This window comes from Calonectris borealis, chromosome 19 (assembly GCF_964195595.1).
Source record: "Calonectris borealis chromosome 19, bCalBor7.hap1.2, whole genome shotgun sequence".
Lineage (NCBI taxonomy): Eukaryota > Metazoa > Chordata > Aves > Procellariiformes > Procellariidae > Calonectris > Calonectris borealis.
The window spans coordinates 12,810,805-12,830,256 of record NC_134330.1 but is presented as its reverse complement, the minus strand read 5'-3'; the positions used below and the strand labels follow the sequence as shown (position 1 = coordinate 12,830,256).

Below are 19,452 nucleotides of genomic sequence, written 5' to 3'. Positions count from 1 at the left end.
GCTCTTTTGCATAACCTGATCCGGGCTCATGTCTCTGGTCCCCTCCCTCATCAGACACTTGTGCTGGGGCCCGATCTTTGCCCTCTCTCAACCCAGAGAATTGCTGGACTGTGGCTGGCTCCTGTGGCTTTGACCAGGAATCCCATCCCACTCTGGAGGTCAATTTCCCAGTGGGACCTTTGCCAGAACTTGAACATTTCTGCAAAATTCGGACAAGTCAGCATTTTTGCAAAGAGACTGAAACTCTCTAAGGCTGCTCCCCAGTTAGTCCCCAGTGATGACAAAGGGGCCTGTGCTGGGGTCGTGCCAGCTGGGTTCCTGAATCCTTAAAAGCAGGTCACACAAAATCAGTGTCTTTGCTTCAGGTGGGGACTAGCTATGCAAAACCATCCTGCCTGCCGCTGCCAGGGGTGATGGGGCAATCTGGGAACAACTGTTCAGGATGTGGGTTGTCAGGAGCTCTTGTGCAAGCAATTCTCCCTGCATAACTCACTTCTGTGGATTCTTTTTCAGCTGAAACAATTGCCACACAAGCATTCTCTTGTAGCTTCCCAGTGGGATGTGTGAACAGGCTGTTTGCATGTTAGACCTTACCCGTCCCTGAGCCTTGGATATGGGATTCACAGCTGATGGGAAATGGCCTACACTGTGCAGCAAGGCCATCTCCTCCCACCCCAGCTTGTCTCGCCTCCCTGTCTGCCTTCTCTCTAATGTACTTTCTGGAAACCTGCCTCCTTCCTTGGGGCTGGTCCCAGAGGAGGTTTAATGGGTTTAATTCAGCCACTATCGCAGTGAGGTGATTAATAATTGAAGAAATGAAGTCATTGCCAAATAGAGATGAAGGAAAGAACGAACAGTGGAGCGCATTCAACAAAGGACAGCAAGGTCCTTGTGATCTGCCTACCTGTCCCACCCCTCCGCCTGGCTAAAAGCATCCTGCTCCTGCATGAGCTCTCCAGCATGCAGGCCTGGATCCGGGAGGGCTGGACCTCAACCCCAAGGCAAGGGATCACGAGGCTTGTGTTATCTGCTCCCTCTTACTGAAGAGCAGAGTCGCATCCTCTTCTTCCATGGCCAGGGCTAACTGCTCATTTTGGGACCTGGGCTGGCCAACTGGGAGACTCCTGCCTGGGCAGGAGCAGAGAAGGCGGCTGGATGTGGGCCAGAACGGGCTGTTTCTGCCGGCTGCTCCTGCCTCCTCCAAGACAGGGGCTGTAACAGGATGGAGCCAGGATCCAGCCCACGGGCAGCTGGCCCAATCCACCCAGTGGCTTTGGGGCTCTGGCCCAGGCTCGGCTGCTCTGCAGGGATTTGGGGGGCTGCTTTCTGGTGGGAGAGGGTGCCTTGCTTTTAGGCAGGTTGAGAGATGCTTTGGAAGTGGGGAAGGCAGGTTCTGAGGCAACCTCTGCCTCAGGTTCCATGGGGAGATGATGGAGAAGGGCTAGTGTGCCGGGCAGAGGAAAGGTGGGTTGGGCACCGCTCCTCTCACCCAGCAGGTCCTTTTCGGAAGCCATGGCTGGGTTTCATCTGCTTGGTTGCTCTGTGATCCTCTCGCTCCTGTCCAAGAGACTGCAGCCTGGAGGCAAAGGGTGGTGGGAGAACCTGTCATGGGGGTGTCTGGCCTGTGTGGGGACAGAAACTTGCTTTCCCAGTGCCACCCACCCCAGTGCAGCTGCTTTCACATTTCTGGGACAGAAGACCTTGGTAGATGGCTTGGGCTGTGGACCATGGTCACCTTGTTTGCTTTCGGTAGCTACCTTGGTTGTCTGCATCCAAGTATCTTCTGCAGGATGCAGACCATGGGTCTGGTGTCTGCTGGGGCATGGAGAGGATGGTGTGTCCCCTCTCTTCTTCCCTTCGGGCAGCCTAGTGCTCAGCAGCGTGTGACACCCATCAAGCGCTGGCTCAGGCTGGGCAGCGGGGATCGGAGCTGGTTGTTCACCCCATTGCAGGGCTCCGTAGGGCAGCCTGCCCTGGCTACTCACATGCTCCAAGGCTCCTGCCTGTAACAGCCCTAAAGGGGGCTTGCTCCCTCTCTGCCAGGACATTGCTTCTCAGCTTGGTCTCAACCCAAAGGACCTGCAAGGAAAGGGGAAGAAGAATTGGCAGGAGAGGGTCCAGAAGGGACTGCAGGGGCTATGGCCCTGACCGGGGCTGAGGGATGCTCTTTTCCCAGGGGCTGGGAGCTAGAGGCTCCCTTTCCAACCCTGCTCCCCAGCCTGAGCCGGGAGAGTCCCAGGGTGCTGCTGCAACACTCCTCACCCTCCCATGGCCTGGCCCAGGCTCAGGGAGAGCACAGATCCCCCTTGTTTCAGCAAGAAAATAGAGGCACAGAGAGCACCACAGTCCTTCCTCTGTTATCCGTCTGGCTGCGCTGGAGCAGGCGGGCACAGGGCTCTGTGCAAAGATCCTGCTCTCTTTTCCCTGCCGGAGGTGAGCTCCCAAATGGACCCCCTTCAATCGCCCCTTCAGACACCCCAAGGCACAGTCTTCTGAGCCCACCTGAGCAGACGAGCCATCCCTGGAGGGCACATCTTCTGGAAAACCACACAGGGGGAGGGCAGTGGCCATGACAAGCCTTCCATAAATGCAATCCTGCAACCACAAATACAACCCTGCCCTGGTGACAGGGCTATTTGCTCAAACCCTGGGACAAAAACATGTTATGAGCCAAAGTGCCCACCTGGTGCAGGGAGAGGGCAGGGTCTTGTGTGCAGGGTGGTGGCCCAGACCCCACAGGAGGGTCCCTGGGAGAGCAAAGAGCCCTTGGGGCAGCACAGTGCACCAGGAGGAGCCTGCGTGTGTGTGGCTTTTCATCTTTTGATCCCATTTTTTGAACGCTTAGGGCAAACCAGATGCTGCTGCTGAGTCCTTCTCTGCTTGTGCTGTCAAAGAGCCCCTGGGCTGCTACATGGGGCAGCGGGTGGCGAAGGGAAGAGAGGGCCAGCTCCCCCCCGGGAGAATGGCTGAGGCAGAGCAGCTGCTTGAAAGGGATCAGGGAGAGGGTCTTGGAGAGGACTGCTTAGCTAAGGAGCGTGAGGGTCCATGGGACCCTCACCTCTGTCCTGGGCGAGGTCTCCTGCTTGTCCAGCTTTTGCAAGGTGGGATATAACCCCAAAACATCATCAGGTGTGTTCTCTGCACTAAAGTCTCAGCAACTGCCTCCACTTGTCCAAGAATTCAAAAGCAAAGCTGAGCATGGTTTCCAGCTGGATCTACAGGAGAGGACCCGAACCCAACCTTGGGCTGCGGTTCTGCAGGGGTGGCTGCCTAGGTGAGAAGCTTGCTCTGGAGCAGGACCTGGAGGTGGGAAGTGTTTGCCATCTGCTGGAGATCTTCCCCATTGCATGGGCAGCAGGTCCAACTGGAGCATTGCACGGAGCCCAACATGCAACCCTGGGGGTGACCACCTTGTGCTGGCTGCTTGTGCCAGGAGCAGGTGGTGGGAAAGGCTGGTCTCTCCCAAGATAGGACATGACAAGCTTGCTTTGCTTCTGGGTTATGAGACAGCCTTTGGCTGCCAGAACGTGATCGCTGAGAAAAGGTTTTCTGTGTATGACTGGGGGTGTGCAGGGTTGTGCGTAGGACCCCTGTGCTTGCTGCGGAGAGCGTGGGTAGTGAATGAGGCAGGGGCTGCAGGAAGGCGTGGGCTGTAGATCTGGAGAGCCAGTCTATCCCTGTCTTTCCCTAATGATATGGGCATAACCCAACATTCACCAGTGCTCTTGTGGAGCATTGTCTTTGTTTTCTAGATTCCTGCAATCCCACGGTCTGACTTGCAGACGTACCTCCAGCTGAGGACAATAAGAGGCAGACTTTGCAAGTACAAAGTACCACGTAATGCCAAGTGCTCAGAAATGTCAGGTCCTGGGTGTCTCAAAGCTAACACCCAAATGTTTTTCTCTTAGTTTCTCTGAACCTCAGCTGCCGTAGCTAAAACAGTCATGCAGTGCTATAGCTGCCGGGCAAACCCTGGTCAGCTCCAGGCACGTTGGTGCTTGGTGCTGAGGGCATCTTCAGGGAAGCAAGGGTATATATGCGTGGCTGTAATTTGGCAAAGGCAGCCTGTGTCTGTCCTTGGAAGTACTACCAAATTTCTGTGAGGGCCACATCCTGGCACAGCAGCTAGCCAGCTCCCGCTCTTCAGGCTCTTGGTCCAAAAGTGAGGCTTTTCTAGATGCCCCAAATTTGTCTCGGAAAATTGCACAAACTGCAGCAATATATTTCTGCCTTGCTGTTTGCTTAGAAACTGTTGGTGGCTTTCTGCTGACATTTACCAAAAATATTCATCTGGAGGCATATCCTGATATATAAATTTCAGTCCAGGGATTTCAATGCAATTTCATAAGCTACTCTATCGACCTTACGGTCCTGTAGGACCAGTTGTCCTGGGGCATCAGATATGAACAGTCCCAGAGGATGTAGACTAAGGGTCCATCTAGCCCAGCCTTAGTATCTCCAGATGTGGCACAGACCCCTTGAAGACAAATGCAAATATTTGTGCTGCCTCCCCCGAGTGCACTCTCAGCCTCCAACCATCCTCATTTTACAAATCTTCTTGAGCTTATTGCTTTGAAATCCAAGCCCCGACTCAGACACATGGAAATTTCCTGGCGATCACCATGTCCCTTGGCAAGGAGCTCCTTGTATGAAGAGCTGCTTCCTTCTGTTCATTTTGAACCTGGCTCTTGCCAGCTTCATTTGATGGTCCATGGTTCTTGCTCTGGGAGAGACAGTGAATAATCGCTATTTGTCCCTCTTTCTAGGCCACTCATCGTTTTGCAGACTTCAATTCCCATGCTGGAAAGTCTTGATCCCTCTGGAAAATACCTCTTCTCATCTGAGATCCTTCTTGTCTTTCTTGGAGCTGCACCACCCTGTGATCGCTGACTTCCCCCAGTCATTCTGTTTCCAGCTGATTTGCTCCCAGTTAAAACCAGAGTTTCCCACATTAGTGATCTGGCAGCTCCCAGGGGCACTGTGAAAATGTGATCCCCCAGACATGACTCCAACCCAAGAGTCGGTGTGGTGGAGCAGGCTGCCTTCATGGCTCATGCTTCACGCCCTCCTGCATCCCAAATCTGTTCCAGTGATGGATCCAAAGATACCGTGTGTGGTTTCTATCGAAAGCTGAAACATACCATAAGGCAGAGGTTTTACACACTCCATAAATAGCTACTATTTAGGGTATATGATATGGAGGAGGTTTTAGAAATCAAAATATTTAGAGATTTGCATTATTTGTCTTGGCAGGAAGGAGCAGCCAAGACTGAAATACGAAATCTTCCTTCAAGGAAGGAACAGAGTTGAGGAAAACAGTGAATAGGGAGAATAACAGAGGTGTCAAAACCTCCAAGAATTCCTTTTGCGATGAATGGAAGCAGGAAACACAGCCTGGTCTATCTGAAAGGGGAGAGAATTCATTGAAAACGTCTAGGCGCATTTATATTCCTGATAGAAAATACTGATTTTTCAGAATGAATCTTGACATTTCCATCAAACCCATATTTGAATGTTGCAAGAACATCCAGAACATTCAGCTAAAAGCAGCTCCAAGCTGGGCTGTGTTGGTGTGAGCTGCATCACCAAGGATGTCTCCAGCTCATTCCCCAGCCTGTTCTCCTCCTCTCAGTTTTATTCTAGTCTCTGTGTGGAGATGTGTAACAGGAACGTTAAGATTGGTCGGAACGGGGAATGTGTGCAAATGTTTGGTCTGAAGGCACCGGTAGAAATGGCAGGAGCAGGGCTACCAGAGAGGTAGACCTTGGTGGCACCTAGGTTAGCAGGTCATCAGTGCATCATCATCATCTCGTCTCAACTCATCTCAGTCTGATCTCACTCTCCATCTGGTTTCCCAGCCTGCCACTCGGTCGGATCCGTCTCCAAGCCTGTTTCTAGCACCCGCAGCCTCAATCTGCCGTCTGTTGCCTCAGGCAGGGGTGTCAGTCTTGGTCTGTTATCTTGGGCACGTCAAGCTGTCACGTCTCTTGTCTCAGGCAGCACGTTTGTCAGTCATGCATGGCCAGCTCCATGGGGACAGGGGTGTGCAAGGTGGCCTGCATGGTCTGAGCAGCTCCTGCCCATACACCCTGCTCCCTGCCCAGGAGCCCAGCTTCACCTACATCTTCCCCAGCATCCCTGAGCAGCAACTGGGGAAAAAGGCTGCCAAGAGCTCTCGGAGGGGGGGGAAGCACGGGTGCAGGGTGAGGGGAGTTGCTTATGGCTAGGCTGGAGGTGCAGCATGGCTGAATTGGGCATGGGGATGGAGGGGAGTTGCTATGTCTCTGCCCCAGATGTCCTGGCAGCACAGACGGACACACATTGCAGGAAGAGCTGGAACAGGGAGGCAGAGGGAGTGCAGAGGTGCTGTGGATTTGGTATCGTGGCTCGGCACACATCTTCCTTCCAGGCTGGTCCTGCTGCTGCTGCTAACATCTCATGCCGGGCGTGCTGCAGCCTGCCTGGCCCCTTCCTGGCAGCCACTCTCCTGAGGCTCCCGCTAGATTAAGCTAGATACTTCAGGCAAGGTGAGCAACTCCTGACCGCTGAAGGGATGGACCAGCAGCAGGCTGACGTCTTCCTAGCCCCACTCTGTGCAGTGTGGGGGTGAGTGGATCCAGCCCAGGACATTGGTGGTGGGACCTCATGCCTCTTGAGGTGCAAGGCTTCGTCCTAGCATCTGAATGGGCTCTGGAGCACAGGACAAGGGGGATTACAGAGCAGGCAGGCTCCCAGGTGAATCCTGAGATCCTTGGCTGTTCAGAGCGGGGTACCATGAGTCCTTCTCTGCCACAGGCGGGTAAAGCCTCAGCCTTGATTCGGGCTGTTGATTCAATCTCGATCTGGGAGTTTAATCCCTCGGCATGATCTGGAATGGCAGCAATCCCATCAATGGGGAAAGAGAGATGCAGAAAAGCAAAACGGTGTGCCAAGGTCTTCACTGCTGCAAAGCTGCTGAGCTACGATGGCTGCAGAGGAACCGTAGGTTGTGGGCTGAATGGGGGCTGCCTTCTTGCTGTGTGATGGGAGATGCCCATCCCTGCTAAGGAAGCATCTTTCCAAAAGCCCCACTGGCAGCAGGTGCCCTGGCGTCCCAGGGCTCTGCAGGCAGACCCTCCCTGGCTGCCGGCTTTTCCAGGCTTGTACAGGCTCCCTGCCTCCGTGGCAGCAAGGCACCCACGTGTGGTCTCACCCTGGCTCAGTTTTGCTCGTGCTTAGTAACACAGTGTTTCAGTGAAACAAAAGGCTCTGTGTAAAACAAATCCTGCAATGCCACCTAGCCCACACTTTCTAACAAGTCTGGCTCAGTTTTTCAAAGAGTTCAGTCTACTGGGATGTGATGATGGTGTGCATCATGTCCTGGAACACTTGGGAGCCCCAGGCCTGGAATCAGCTCTTCTTCAGCCGGTCCAGGGAATCTTCTCATTTCCCTTCTAGTTCCTCCTCTGGGTTCCTACAAGGCCACCGCTTTGGGCAGTGGTTTCTTTTTTTGTAATCATCCTGCTCCATGGAAGAGCTAGGTCCCTTTCTTCACTGGACCATCATGAAAGGCAGCCTGCTCGTGTGGCTTTCCTGCTATGGCTGTGCCAGACACGTTCACTAGCACCATGAAGACCTTGCCCTTCCTCCACTCTCCTGAGGCTTCATCCACAAGCCTTTGCCTAGAAGTCAGCAGAGCCCTTCTCTAGGGGTGTAGCATTGCCAGCAGGAGTTTCTCTGCCAGCACAGTGACACCATTCCTGTCCCAAACAATATGAGCTAAACCAGCAAATCTCTTCTGTATGTGTCTGTGGCTGATGGGACAATGACGAAGCAACGTCAGGAGGATATTGATTCTACGCTGCTGGAACCAAATAATAATCTAGGCCAACTCTGCTGTGCCAACATGGTCATGAGCTTCTAAACCTCTTTGTAAACATTAACGGCCCATTCTCATGTCCATGGGTAACATAGTGCTATTTTAGCTGTCACTAGTATTTATGAAACTGCAGCGTAGCGACAGGACCAGTGTCCTAATGACTCACTCCAAGTGATGGTCAAGAACAGGAGAGGAGCCCAGACCTGGGGTGGCACCACGCTCTACTCTGCTCTGCACACTGATGGCCTTCTGGGTCCCATGGAGAAAGCCCCCGTCTCCTTGGGGCAGTGCTGCAAGCGCGGCAGAGCACGGCTGCTGTGTGCCTCGCCGACCCGCGGGGCGGGCAGCCGGGGAGGACTGCCTGACTCACGGACTCTCCCTGCTCCAGTCGCTGTGGGAGAAGTGAATTGTCCCAATCTGTCTGTGATGCAGATATTCTAGGAAACATGAGCGCGTGGCAGCCATGGTCATTCTCCATCCATTGCCATCATGTGACTTCTAGGCAAGAGGTCCATCTACTAATCTTCTGAATTGTTACTTCTAGGTTCTCTACAGAGTCCTTTGGTCAGGGGAAAGGAAAAGAGAGGTCATATCCTGTTCTCCATCATTTCATGGTATCATGTCATTATATAATATGCCACATCAGGGCACTACTCTCATCAGTCCTCCACAGGACTGCATAGAACCCTTGACACAGCACTTTTTCCATTGTGTCATGTCGTGTAGCAATGTTTCCGGCATGTTTCGTCCTCGCTCACTGTCTCCTTCTATAAAGTGGGCTGAACCCAGGAGTCCCACATCAGGCACAGCAAGGGGCTCTCTGCACCAGACTAGCCTGACTCCTACAATTCATCTCCACCCAACAGGAGCATGAAGACCTCCACAGCTGGCCTTGCTGTACTTTTTGTGACTGTCCTCTGCTACCAGGTCTCCTCTTCTCCATGTGAGTACAAGCCCTCCTCTCCGAGGAGCTCTCTCTTTCTTTCAGCTGTATAAGGTCTAGTAATGCTTGGCAGCTCTCCCTTCTGAGCATCTGCTGCAGGAAGGGAGAGGCAGCTCTTGCTACTCTTTGGCTTCCTGAGGGAAGGATGGCTGTGGTGGGAGCCCACGGAGGGAGCAGCACCTCCTCCAGCAGGGACCTTCTGGTCTTCTGACCCTGCTTCTCCCCGCCGGTGCTTTTCCTGGTCTGGTTTAATCAGAAAACTTAACTTCTCTTCTAGTTTCTGTCAACTATTCTGGTCCCTGCTGCATCCGATACCGCACTAAACCGTTTCCCTCAAGCCACGTGGTGATGTATGAGCACACAGGCAGCCACTGCTTCCAGCCAGCCGTGATGTGAGTAGATCTCCTGCCCAAATCCTGGGGGCCCCTGCTCCACTCAAGGGTAGCAGTGCCAGGAAACCCCACATCTCACCCCATCCTGGCAAGGGAGAACACCAGGCTGGGCTCTCCTGTGTTAGAATAGCCTGGAGACATCTCAGAGGCCAATCCCACATCACAGGCAGTCGGTTTCTGGACCTCCCTATTAGATTTGAGCCATAAGAGCTTCTGCTTCACCCCCTCATCCCCAGAGAGCAGGACCCAGGCAGGACGGTGTCCTGGCTGGAGTAGGCATGCTGAGGACGAAGAGGCTTAAGCGGCAGAGAGCAAGACACCTGTAATGACATTAAACCAATCCCCCATCCTGTATTTCCCTGTTCTGCAGCTATAGAGGTGTCTGGTTTGGTGGGGTTCACCAGTGCCAAGGACCGGGTGGTCTCCCCTCTCCTCCCCTCCCTCCTCTCCTCTCCTCTTCTCCTCCTCTCCTCTCCTCCTCCTCTCCTCTCCTCTCCTCTCCTCTCCTCTCCTCTCCTCTCCTCTCCTCTCCTCTCCTCTCCGCTCCGCTCCGCTCCTCTCCGCTCCGCTCCTCTAACTGGATTTCCTTCTGCAGATTTACCACAGTCGCAGGCAGGATGGTCTGTGGCAAACCTGATGATAAGTGGGTCCAGGACATCGTGAATCTCCAAAAGGACAAGGCAGGCAGTGGGTGAGCAACGCCCTGCTCTCCCCAGGCATCACCTCTGTGAGGACCTTCTCTCATGGGCACCTCCGAGACACGTCACTCTTTTCTTATTGACTGAACTTGGCAGACTATTTAATACAGCATTTAGCTCTTGTATTTAAGTTTATGCAAAGGTGTTTTTAATGTATTTGGTATTTTCAGTGAAACTTTTCATTCTAATTTGTACTGAATTTGTTGAAGTTATTTTGTGTAATAAAAAGGAGCAAAACCTGCAGCTTCTCCCACTGGCTCTTGGGATGCTTCATGGAGGCTGTGGTGGGCAGTGGCGGCTGGGAGGGGGTCCAGGCTGACACTGGATGGGTCTGCGGGGCGGCGGGACGGCTCCCAGCTGCCCCCCAGCCCCTCCGTGCTGCACTTGGTGGAGCAGTGCTCATCCTGCCCGCTCCCGGCAGGGCTCTGCGCAGCTGCCTGTGCCTCCTGCCCCTTGCCTGCCAGGCTCTGCTTGAGCCCTGCGCCGGTCGATACCCCAGCTTGCGTCTCTCTGCGGTGGGAGGGTGTCGCGGGGGATGCTTCGGCGTGAGCGGTGGCGTGGTCAGGCGCAGGGGTCACCGAGCTCAGGCAGCGCCTTCAGGCAGCTTGTGAGCAGGCAGCGGGAAGGCAGCGCCGGGGCTCCCATGCAACGAGGGGCTGCTCGGCTCAGCAAACACCAGAGACGACCCCGTCTCCTCTGCCATCCCAGTGCCCGGGATTATCTATGGGCATGGGTTATTTCTGGCGCTTCCTAATTTGTCCCGCTATCCCGGCAGGGTTTTTCTTTCGCTTCGACCTGCCGGGGCCGGAGGAAGCCCCAGCCTTTAGGGCTGGCTGCAGCTGTCCCGGCCGGCGCCACGCTCCTCCCCCAGCCGGCGCGGAGGCTCCCACGGCCGGTGCCGCACGGCGGCGAGGCCGGCGTCTCCTCCCGGCTCCCGTGGCGCTGCCGGCGCTGCCTCGCCGTAAGGCCACCGCAACCGCGCAGGCCTGCGAGCCTGCCTTTGCTGGTTGACCCCAGGGGGAAGGAAGTGCCCGGCGAGGCCACCGGGCCGCAGAGGCCACCATGGCCCTGGCGGGTGCCCTGGAGCGGCTGCAGGAGGAGGCCATCTGCCCCATCTGCCTGGAGTACATGAACGAGCCCGTCAGCGTCGACTGCGGGCACAACTTCTGCCGGGGCTGCATCGCCAAGCACTGCCAGGAGAAGGGTCTCTGGGCCGACGGGCCCTTCTCCTGCCCGCAGTGCCGGGCCTCCTGCCATCGCAGCGGCTTCCGACCCAACAGGCAGCTGGCCAACATCGTGGAGAGCATCCGGCAGCTGGGGCTGCGGGGCGGCCCGGGGACGGAGCCGGAGCCAGGGACCCCGCTCTGCGCCCAGCACGACGAGCGCCTCAAGCTCTTCTGTGAGGAGGACGAGGAGGCCATCTGCGTCGTGTGCCGGGAGTCCCTGCAGCACCGCTCACACACCGTCTACCCCATCGAGGAGGCTGCGCAGGTGTACAAGGTAGGAGAGGTTGGGGTGCCGGGGGTCCCCGTCCTGCCCTGATGCACCCTGGGCACACCGGTGCTGGGGGGATCAGCTGCCAGGACCCCACTGCCCCTCTCCCAACAGCCCCGGCGGCACCGCCGGGAAAGCGGCGGGGGGGGTGGCAGAGACGGTGGTACCCACCCAGCCGCTCTTACTGCAGGGATGAGGCTGGACCTGCTGGCTCCCAAATTGTGGAGGCACCCAGGCTCACCCCTGTCCGTCCAGGTGCATGGAGGCAGCCTGGCTCCCAGCCCCTCTGCGCCCCCCCCGGGGATGTTGGGCTGGTGGGTCCTGCTCTGGGGACATTTCACCTCAGTGGAGGGGTGCACCCAAACCCCATGTCCCAACGGTGCTCCCTGCACCCTGGCATCGTGGGGAGCAGTCACTTAGTTCTCCAAAACCTAAATAGTGAGAAAAATATGGGGAAAACCCAAGGATCATGGAGAGGGTTAACGCTGCGAGCGGAGTGAAGAGCACAGCTGCTGGGTTCGGGTGCCAGGGCTGGCACCGCCTGGCACGGGGTCACCGTCCCCTGGCTGCCCGCTGGCACCGGCAGTCCCAGGGCGGAGGGGGCCCGGCTGAACTGCGGCACTCGGCGGGTGCTGCTAGGGCGAGCTGAGCCTGTTTCTTCTCTTTTCAGGTCAAACTCCAGAAATCCCTGGAGCATCTTTTGAAGGAAGTGGAGGACATTAAGAAGCATGAGTCAGCGGAAAGGATGAAAACCCAGGAGTGCAAGGCAGGTGCCTGGCTTGATTCTTAAAGAATGGGCTTCAGAGATATCAGCAATTATAATCTTGTCTGGGGCCATGAATTTGGCGTAGTCCTCAGGGCATGTCCCCATGTCCTGCTTTGTATGGAGGACTGGTGCTGGAAACCAGGCTCAGTGACTGTGTGCGGCTCTTTAAAAAAATTAAAAAGGTTTGCAAAGAAATGCTTTGCAAAGAGCAGCACGCCAGCTCCACTGAAACCACGGTGGCTTGTATGCCAGTTAAACAAATAGACACTGGATATTTTTTATTTGCCTTTTGTTTTACAACATGTGCTTGAGTTACAAGCCAGGTGTGAGCCATACGGTGAGCTCTGCTTCACAGCAACAGGAACTAGAAGTGTTTTCATTAAAAAAAAGAAAAGCTGAATTACCACACCTCTGCCTGACTCCAGGCAGTCCCGGGGAGATACGACGCCAACAAAACAGCTGCATTTCTCGTCCCTCCGGGGTGGAAGCTGGAAAGTAAAAGTAACTGCATAAAGGGAAACGAAACTACTGGACCAAGTTATCCAGCCCTGAGCTAGAGTTGATGATTAATCAGCTTTGGCAGGGAAAACAGGTTTCTCCGGACTCCCCTAGTTATTTGCTCAGCTCTCCTGCCTGCTTGCCACAGCCCGGCCAAGCGGGTGGTGGGTTTTTGGGGTGCCCCTGCATGCCCGCCGTCCCCCTCGGGGCTGGGATGGGGCCAGGGATGGAGGTTGTGAAAAAGCCATGTCACTCTCCCCCCGCCCGCCTGAGTCAGGGCTCCGGGGCTGTGGCTCAGCTGCCTCCAGCTTCCTCCTGGCCCGGCGGCTAGTTGCACTTTTTTAGTAAAAAGGAAAAAATGACCCTTGCAAGTGGTGGGGGGGAAGTGGCTTTGACCGCCCTGGCTTATCAAGCCTTCGTGACTCAGGTCCAAGAAATCACGTGCTTGGACAGAAAAATAAATGCAGTTCAATTTCCTTTTGTTTATCTTCTGCATTTTGAGGTTTCATGGTCCTAGCTAACTGCAGCGTGTTTTTGTGGTGCTTCAGGTTTTGAGCAAAGTGCCAATTTTTAGGGCTCAGGCGAAAAACCCTAAAGCACCGGCAGACCCTGCCTGGTGCTGGCTGTACTTAGAGCTCTCAGACAGCCGGGGAGTCTTCCCTGACTCCCTCTTTCCATCCCTCCCCAGCCCCAGGGCTTCTTCCACCTCTTTCCCATTGCTGTGGGTTTTTCCAGACATGGAGCATTTCCTCCCGGCTGCCTGAGCAGCAGGTTAGCCTGAACCTAGCTGGAGGGATGAGTTATACCACATCTAATAAAAACCTACCCAGACACCTGATGGCATCTCGTAGAATCATAGAATCATTAAGGTTGGAAAAGACCTCTAAGATCATCCAGTCCAACCGTCAACCCAACACCCCCATGCCCACTAAACCATGTCCCTAAGCGCCTCATCTACTCGTCTTTTAAATACCTCCAGGGATGGTGACTCCACCACTTCCCTGGGCAGCCTGTTCCAAGGCCTGACCACTCTTTCAGTAAAGAAATTTCTCCTCATGTCCAGTCTAAACCTCCCTTGGCGCAACTTGAGGCCATTTCCTCCCGTCCTATCGCTTGTTACTTGGGAGAAGAGACCAACACCCACCCCGCTACAACCTCCTTTCAGGTAGTTGTAGAGCGATGAGGTCTCCCCTCAGCCTCCTCTTCTCCAGGCTGAACACCCCCAGTTCCCTCAGCCGCTCCTCATAAGACGTGTTCTCCAAACCCTTCGCCAGCTTCTCCTTGCAGCCCAGTAGCCCCCCCCAGTCCCCTCGTGTTGGACCAAGACATCATTAGACATCTGAGGTCCAGCTGAGCAGAAATGCCCCAGGCAAAGTCCTACTGCTGGTAAATTGAGGATGTCAAGTGGGAACCCAGGCGAGGTGAAAGCACAGCAGGTAGCCTCTGGCTGTTTTTTTAAATAAATGTGCGTATCAAAAAAATGCGGTGGTTTCCCAGGACCTGATACCAGGCATGGATGCTTGGAGAATCCGACTCTGTCTCGGCTGCCTGGTTAACATTGCCTCGCTTCACCCTGTGTATCTTCTTACCACAAGGAGACGGTGAAGAAAAAGCGGGAGAGAATTGTGAGCGAGTTCGGGAAGCTGCATCGGCTGCTGGCTGACGAGGAGAAACTGCTGCTCCAGAAGCTGGAGGAGGAGGAGAAGCGAATTCTGCTGATGATCAATGAAAACCTGGCCCAGCTGGTGCAGCAGAAGTCCTTGCTGGAGGAGCTGATCCTGGAGATAAAGGAGAAGACCCAGCAGCCAGCCGACAGGCTGCTCAAGGTCAGGCTATGCCACCAGCCCCACGATGCCTTTGCCGTCTGGGCGGGTGGCCAGGGCCAGGCTGGCTGGTGGGCCTGAGGCTCTGGAGCCCCACACCCAGAATGGTTTTTCTCTTCTCCTTCTAGGACATGAAAAGCGTCCTGAGCAGGTAGGTACCCCGTGCTCCTTCCTCCTACTGTCCTGGCTGCCTCCAGGCTCTGAGATGTTCGTGTCTGCTCCGTGCCAGGCACCCCTGTCCTCCCTGCCCAGCGTCTGGTTTGTCCTCCCTGGGGCTGACAAAGGAGGGACTGAGACAGCGGGGGCTGGAGAAGAGACTCCATCCTCTTCTTCCAGGGCCCCAGAGCCAAGGTCTTGTCTGACCTTGTGGTGTGTGAGATGCGTCCCCTCCTGAGGGACACGTTGCCCAGCTGGCCTTGCTCCGTCCTTCCCAGGGACTGGCACTGCCGCTCTTCCCATCGTTTAGCTCAGGTCCCATTGGGCTTGCAGATACGCAAGGGGTTATCCCTGGTGCTCTGCACAGCTGAAGAGCTCAAGGGAGGAGATGAACCTGTGCAGCCAACAGAAAGGCATTAACCCCTCGCAGCAGGAGACTGGCCGTGCTGGGGGCTCTGGACACAGCCCATGGGCATCGCTCTCCTTTCAGGTGCGAGGGGGTAAAGCTCCAGTCCCCCAAGGCTGTGTCTGTGACCCTGAAGGAAAACTACAGCATCCCTGAGCGCTGCCTGGGCATGAGGGACATGCTGAAGAAGTTCAAAGGTAAGGGGGCTGCTTTTGTGCCAGCTCCTGGCACATTTGGGCTCCGGTGTCACCCCCGCCATACCCTGGGGCACGGGGAGGTTTTGTCAACAAGCTTTGTCCAGCTGGTCCCAGTTTGTGTACTGATGAGTTCAGGCTGGTTTCATGATGGGGAGACCTTCCTCGTTCTGGTCTTGGGTGGGTTGTGAGGTGACCCTGAAGCCTAGGAGGTCACTCAGGAGTTTCAGGCTCTTGCTTTCAGTGTTGGCTGTTTCTGAAGCTGTGCCGGGGGCTGCGGAGCCACCCTCCTTCTGTTCCTGCTCTGCAGCCAGATACCAAATATTTTGATGTGGTTTATGGTTAGCATGGTTTTCTGTATTGCACTTCCCCACTGCCGGGCAGCGCTGGGAGCTGTGCAAAACCACAGGCACAAGCAAATAAATGTGGGAGGTAGGAAGATCTGGAAGAGCCCAGCATCCAGGTCGCAGGCACCTGCTCGTGTCCACACCTGCAGACCCCTGAAGCCCCATCTGTCCTTCCACCCTTCTCTCGCTCCAGTGGACGTGACTCTGGACCCCGAGACGGCGCACCCTGAGCTCACCCTGTCCGAGGACCGCAAGAGCGTGAGGCGCGGGAGCAAGAAGCTGCTTCTGTCCCTCTTTGACAACCCCAAGAGGTTCAGCACCACTCCAGTGGTGCTGGGGAGTCAGGTCTTCTTCTCAGGCCGCTGCTACTGGGAGGTGCAGGTGGGAGACAAGCCCGAGTGGGGCTTGGGGCTGTGCAGGGAGTCTGCCAGCCGGAAAGGCATCGTCCTCTTCTCCCCAAACAATGGCTACTGGGTGCTGTGGCTGCAAAATGGGGGCAACTATGAGGCCCTCACCTCACCTGTCTCCCCTCTGACCCTGAGCGTGAGACCCCGGCGCATCGGGATCTTCCTGGACTACGAGGCAGGAGAAGTCTCCTTTTACAACGTGAGCGACCGCTCCCATATTTACACCTTCACCGACAAGTTTTCGGGGAACCTCCGTCCTCTCTTCTTCCTGGGTGCCTTTTTGGGGGGCAGAAATGCAGAGCCCTTGGTGATCTCCTGGGTCAGGGACACGCAGGGGACCGGGTGCATCGTCCTGTGACAGCAGCTGCCCTGGCTTCTCACCGGCGGGCAGAGACCTGGAAGCCCAACCGGCTCCTCCTGTGAGCGGGGCGGCACCGGGGAAATAGCCGTGTGCCGTGGTGAGCGTCATGGCAGGGTCCCCGCGTGCTCCTGGCTGCTGGGGGTGACCCGCCAAGTGCAACGCCCACCGCTGCCATGCCCCTTGCTGGGAAGGGCGCTTTGCAGCAGGGATGTGCCACAACCCGCCGTGCTGCCAATGGGGACAGGAGACCCCGCTGCCCACCGCTGCCCTGCCGCTCATCTCACGGGCTGCTGGAGAAGGGTGCGCGCCCAGCCTGCTGCGTAGTGCTGATTTTGGTGTGAATTATACTGGAACAAGGCAATAAAGGGTTGGTTTGGGGAGCCTTGTGCGGTTAACAGTGTGGTTTTGTGATGCGTCCATCCCTGCTTGTTAGCCCCAGCTATCCCACAACATCTCAGAGGTCAAAGGGTCCTGCTGGACTTGGTCCTCTCCAGCCCAGAGAGGGTCCTTGAGAGATCCCGCTGTGGCATCAGCAAAGGACACTGCAGCAAGACGGGCACCAGCCAGGCAGGGATTCGGTAGCGGCAACTGCCTGTGTAGCTGGCCATGCTTCAGCCTCGCGATGCTGGGGCCTGGCGTGAAGGCAAGGGAACGTCTGTGGGTGTGGGTGCTGCACTGCCAGGTGGCTCCCGGGCCGCTCTCGCTTGTCCCCTGGAAGGGAGATCACCTCCAGTTTGGTAGGTCCAGCCCCTCCGTCTCCCCTCGCAAGCCCCATGAGTGGGAAATCTCCAAGCGTGGGAAGCTGTGTGTTGCACACCCCAGGACAGGAGCACTTCGGGGGCTGCAAAACCCAGGGAAAGAAAATAACCCAGCCTCTGCTGATGTCTCCAAAGGTCACCTTTGGTCTCTCCATCCCCTGGGAGGTCCCTTCTCCTCCAGGCTGTACTGCTGCCCCAGCCTCTTGCCTCAAACAGTCTGCCACTGTGTTATGAGAGGAAAAGCTCTCAGGTCCTTAAGTTCACCTCTGGCATCAGCCAGTCCTAATCTAAACCAACGTGCCTGTGGTCCACAGGGCCAGGAGGCAGGAGACGCGGCCCTGGGGGCAGACGGGGCGGAAGCGATGCCAGCAGCCGTGGACTGCCAGCTGGAGCGGCTGTGGAGCGTGCCCTTCAAACAAAAATAATGAAGCTGCTTAATTTAAAGACCGATTCAATTCGAATAAAATGAGATTTGATAAAGCACGGTCTTAAATGCTCAGCACAGTTTCTCTGGGGATGTCCTGAATGGTGCTTTAGGAGTCTTCTAGTAAAAAAATGATGCTGGACCTGAGACAGCAGTTCCTCTCGGCTGAGTTTTATGGTGTTTTGGGGAGTCCTGCCCTCCTCCTTTCAGCTGCAGGCTCTTTCTTTTGGAGGCTGCACGGCAGAGAGAAGAGACCAGCAAGAAGAGCCCAGAGCCAGCTTTGCCATGTCCCAGGAAGGAGAAGGGCAATGGGTCTCAGTGGGCTCTGCAGCTCATTGACCTCCATGGAGATCTTACAGAGGGAGTTTATGGAGCCTGAGAAGATAAGAAAGGACATGAACTTTGAAGTCTTGACAGAGGGCTGGAAGCAGAGGCAGTTGTGGGGGGGAGCGATGAGGACAGCCAGGGAAACCTGTTCTGCAGGGTGGCAGTTGGGAAGGGACCAGGCTAAATGTCACTGAACCAGAGGCAGGAGGAGGTGGTGGGATGGAAACTGCCCAGAAAGCAAGAGCAATCTGACCATGGCAAGGTGACAGATGAGTGGCACTTGCTGCGGCGCTGGAGGGACAAAGAGCGTTTCCAGAAGAGGCGGGAGGAAGTGCAACAGTTCAGAGATCTTGCAAAGAGGGGGAAGAAATGAATGAACAGAAAGGATGTGAACTCACCCCGATGCAACATCCAAAGCGTTCCTAGAAATCATTAATCTGCCTTTCCCAGGAAGGAGACTAAAGGTTGAAGGCATGAGATAACTCTGCATGTGCTATAAAATTTTCCATCTGGTGGACTCTCCACATCACCTGCAACTAGAAACTGCTCGGGGCAGATACCATTCTGCCCTGAGATGCCCAGACAGGTTGGCAATGGGCAGCTAGAGAAAAGCCAGGAGCCCTGGGACCTGCCTTTTAGAGCTCCCTGCTGACTTAAAGCGAAAGCTGTTCCTAAAGCTATTTGCAAGCAGGTTTTCTGTTTAAGTCACGACAAGTCAAGCTTGCCTCTGTCCTCGGTGGAAATGCATTTATTGCCTGGCTCTGGCCTCCACACAGATCTGCTCGGACCACCCGTCCCAGCCGCGAGGGACGGCTGCACGGCACAGCGCAGCCCGACCTGAGCACGCGGGTCTTCCCGCAAGCGCTCCTGCTCCCCGGCTCCCCAGCTCCAAGCAAGATGACCCTCACGTGGCATCATAAGGTTATTTATTACCAAAGGGGCTGACCTGCATCTGCCAGGCTAATCACAGTCACATCGTTTCCATTTGATTTCCATATGCTGAAAGAAGATGGGCATATACGTATGCATATACCTATATTTTGCAGGGACATTTTGGGTTGAGACAGTCTCTTGCTGTGGTGGGTCCCAGGACTGAGCTGCTCAAGGTGTCTGGTTTTACTGAAGGCAGTAATCCCTTGGGATACCACGTCTGGCAGAACAGCCGTGGGTTGGGGTTGGGTGATCAGGGAGCTGTTTTTCTGAGCAATCAGTAGATTAATGTCACATTTTTAGGCTTTACCTCCCAGGGTACTTTGGTCACCCAGAGGCGCTGACTGTGTCCCCTGTTAAGATTCTCCACAGCAAAAATTACAGACCTGCAGTTTTAGAAATGTGTTTTCTCAACACATGTTAACATCTTTCTTTCTCTTCTAGTATAGTGGAAAATGCTTTGTCATCTTAGGGGGATGTGAGTAGTCGTCTGCGTCTTTCTAAGAACTGAGCAGAAATGTTCTTTTGGGTCTTCATTGCCACTTCTGCCTTCTGTTGGCCGTTACGGGGAAGGTGATAGCCAGGCACCATTTCTAGCATAATACTTCTGTGTCTTCCTCAGCCCTGAAAGTCTGGGTTATATCGCTACTTTAGGAAAACATTACTTTTG

The 19,452-nt window shown here is 55.3% G+C and overlaps 2 protein-coding genes across 2 annotated transcripts; both read left to right on the top strand.

Moving 5' to 3' along the window:
- Nucleotides 1-8,633: 8,633 nt before the first annotated feature.
- Nucleotides 8,634-10,118, top strand: LOC142090792 (C-C motif chemokine 5-like). Its single transcript, XM_075169156.1, has 3 exons — nucleotides 8,634-8,801; nucleotides 9,079-9,193; nucleotides 9,789-10,118. Exons 1-3 carry the CDS (start codon nucleotides 8,729-8,731, stop codon nucleotides 9,886-9,888), a joined length of 288 nt encoding a protein of 95 aa, XP_075025257.1. The 5' UTR covers nucleotides 8,634-8,728; the 3' UTR covers nucleotides 9,889-10,118.
- Nucleotides 10,119-10,881: 763 nt separating this feature from the next.
- On the top strand, nucleotides 10,882-16,722 carry LOC142090720 (E3 ubiquitin-protein ligase TRIM39-like). Its single transcript, XM_075169061.1, has 6 exons — nucleotides 10,882-11,391; nucleotides 12,056-12,151; nucleotides 14,245-14,475; nucleotides 14,601-14,623; nucleotides 15,119-15,231; nucleotides 15,769-16,722. The coding sequence occupies exons 1-6, from the start codon at nucleotides 10,954-10,956 to the stop codon at nucleotides 16,338-16,340; spliced, it is 1,473 nt and encodes a 490-aa protein (XP_075025162.1). The 5' UTR covers nucleotides 10,882-10,953; the 3' UTR covers nucleotides 16,341-16,722.
- Nucleotides 16,723-19,452: the final 2,730 nt, after the last annotated feature.

Excerpts from the sequence above, each read along its gene's own strand:
- LOC142090792 (XM_075169156.1), top strand. The coding sequence starts at position 8,729 with ATGAAGACCTCCACAGCTGGCCTTGCTGTACTTTTTGTGACTGTCCTC. Across the intron at positions 8,802-9,078 it reads CCAGGTCTCCTCTTCTCCAT|TTTCTGTCAACTATTCTGGT; the intron begins GTGAGTACAAGC and ends CTTCTCTTCTAG. Across the intron at positions 9,194-9,788 it reads TGCTTCCAGCCAGCCGTGAT|ATTTACCACAGTCGCAGGCA; the intron begins GTGAGTAGATCT and ends TTCCTTCTGCAG.
- LOC142090720 (XM_075169061.1), top strand. The coding sequence starts at position 10,954 with ATGGCCCTGGCGGGTGCCCTGGAGCGGCTGCAGGAGGAGGCCATCTGC. Across the intron at positions 12,152-14,244 it reads TGAAAACCCAGGAGTGCAAG|GAGACGGTGAAGAAAAAGCG; the intron begins GCAGGTGCCTGG and ends TCTTACCACAAG. Across the intron at positions 14,476-14,600 it reads CAGCCGACAGGCTGCTCAAG|GACATGAAAAGCGTCCTGAG; the intron begins GTCAGGCTATGC and ends TTCTCCTTCTAG.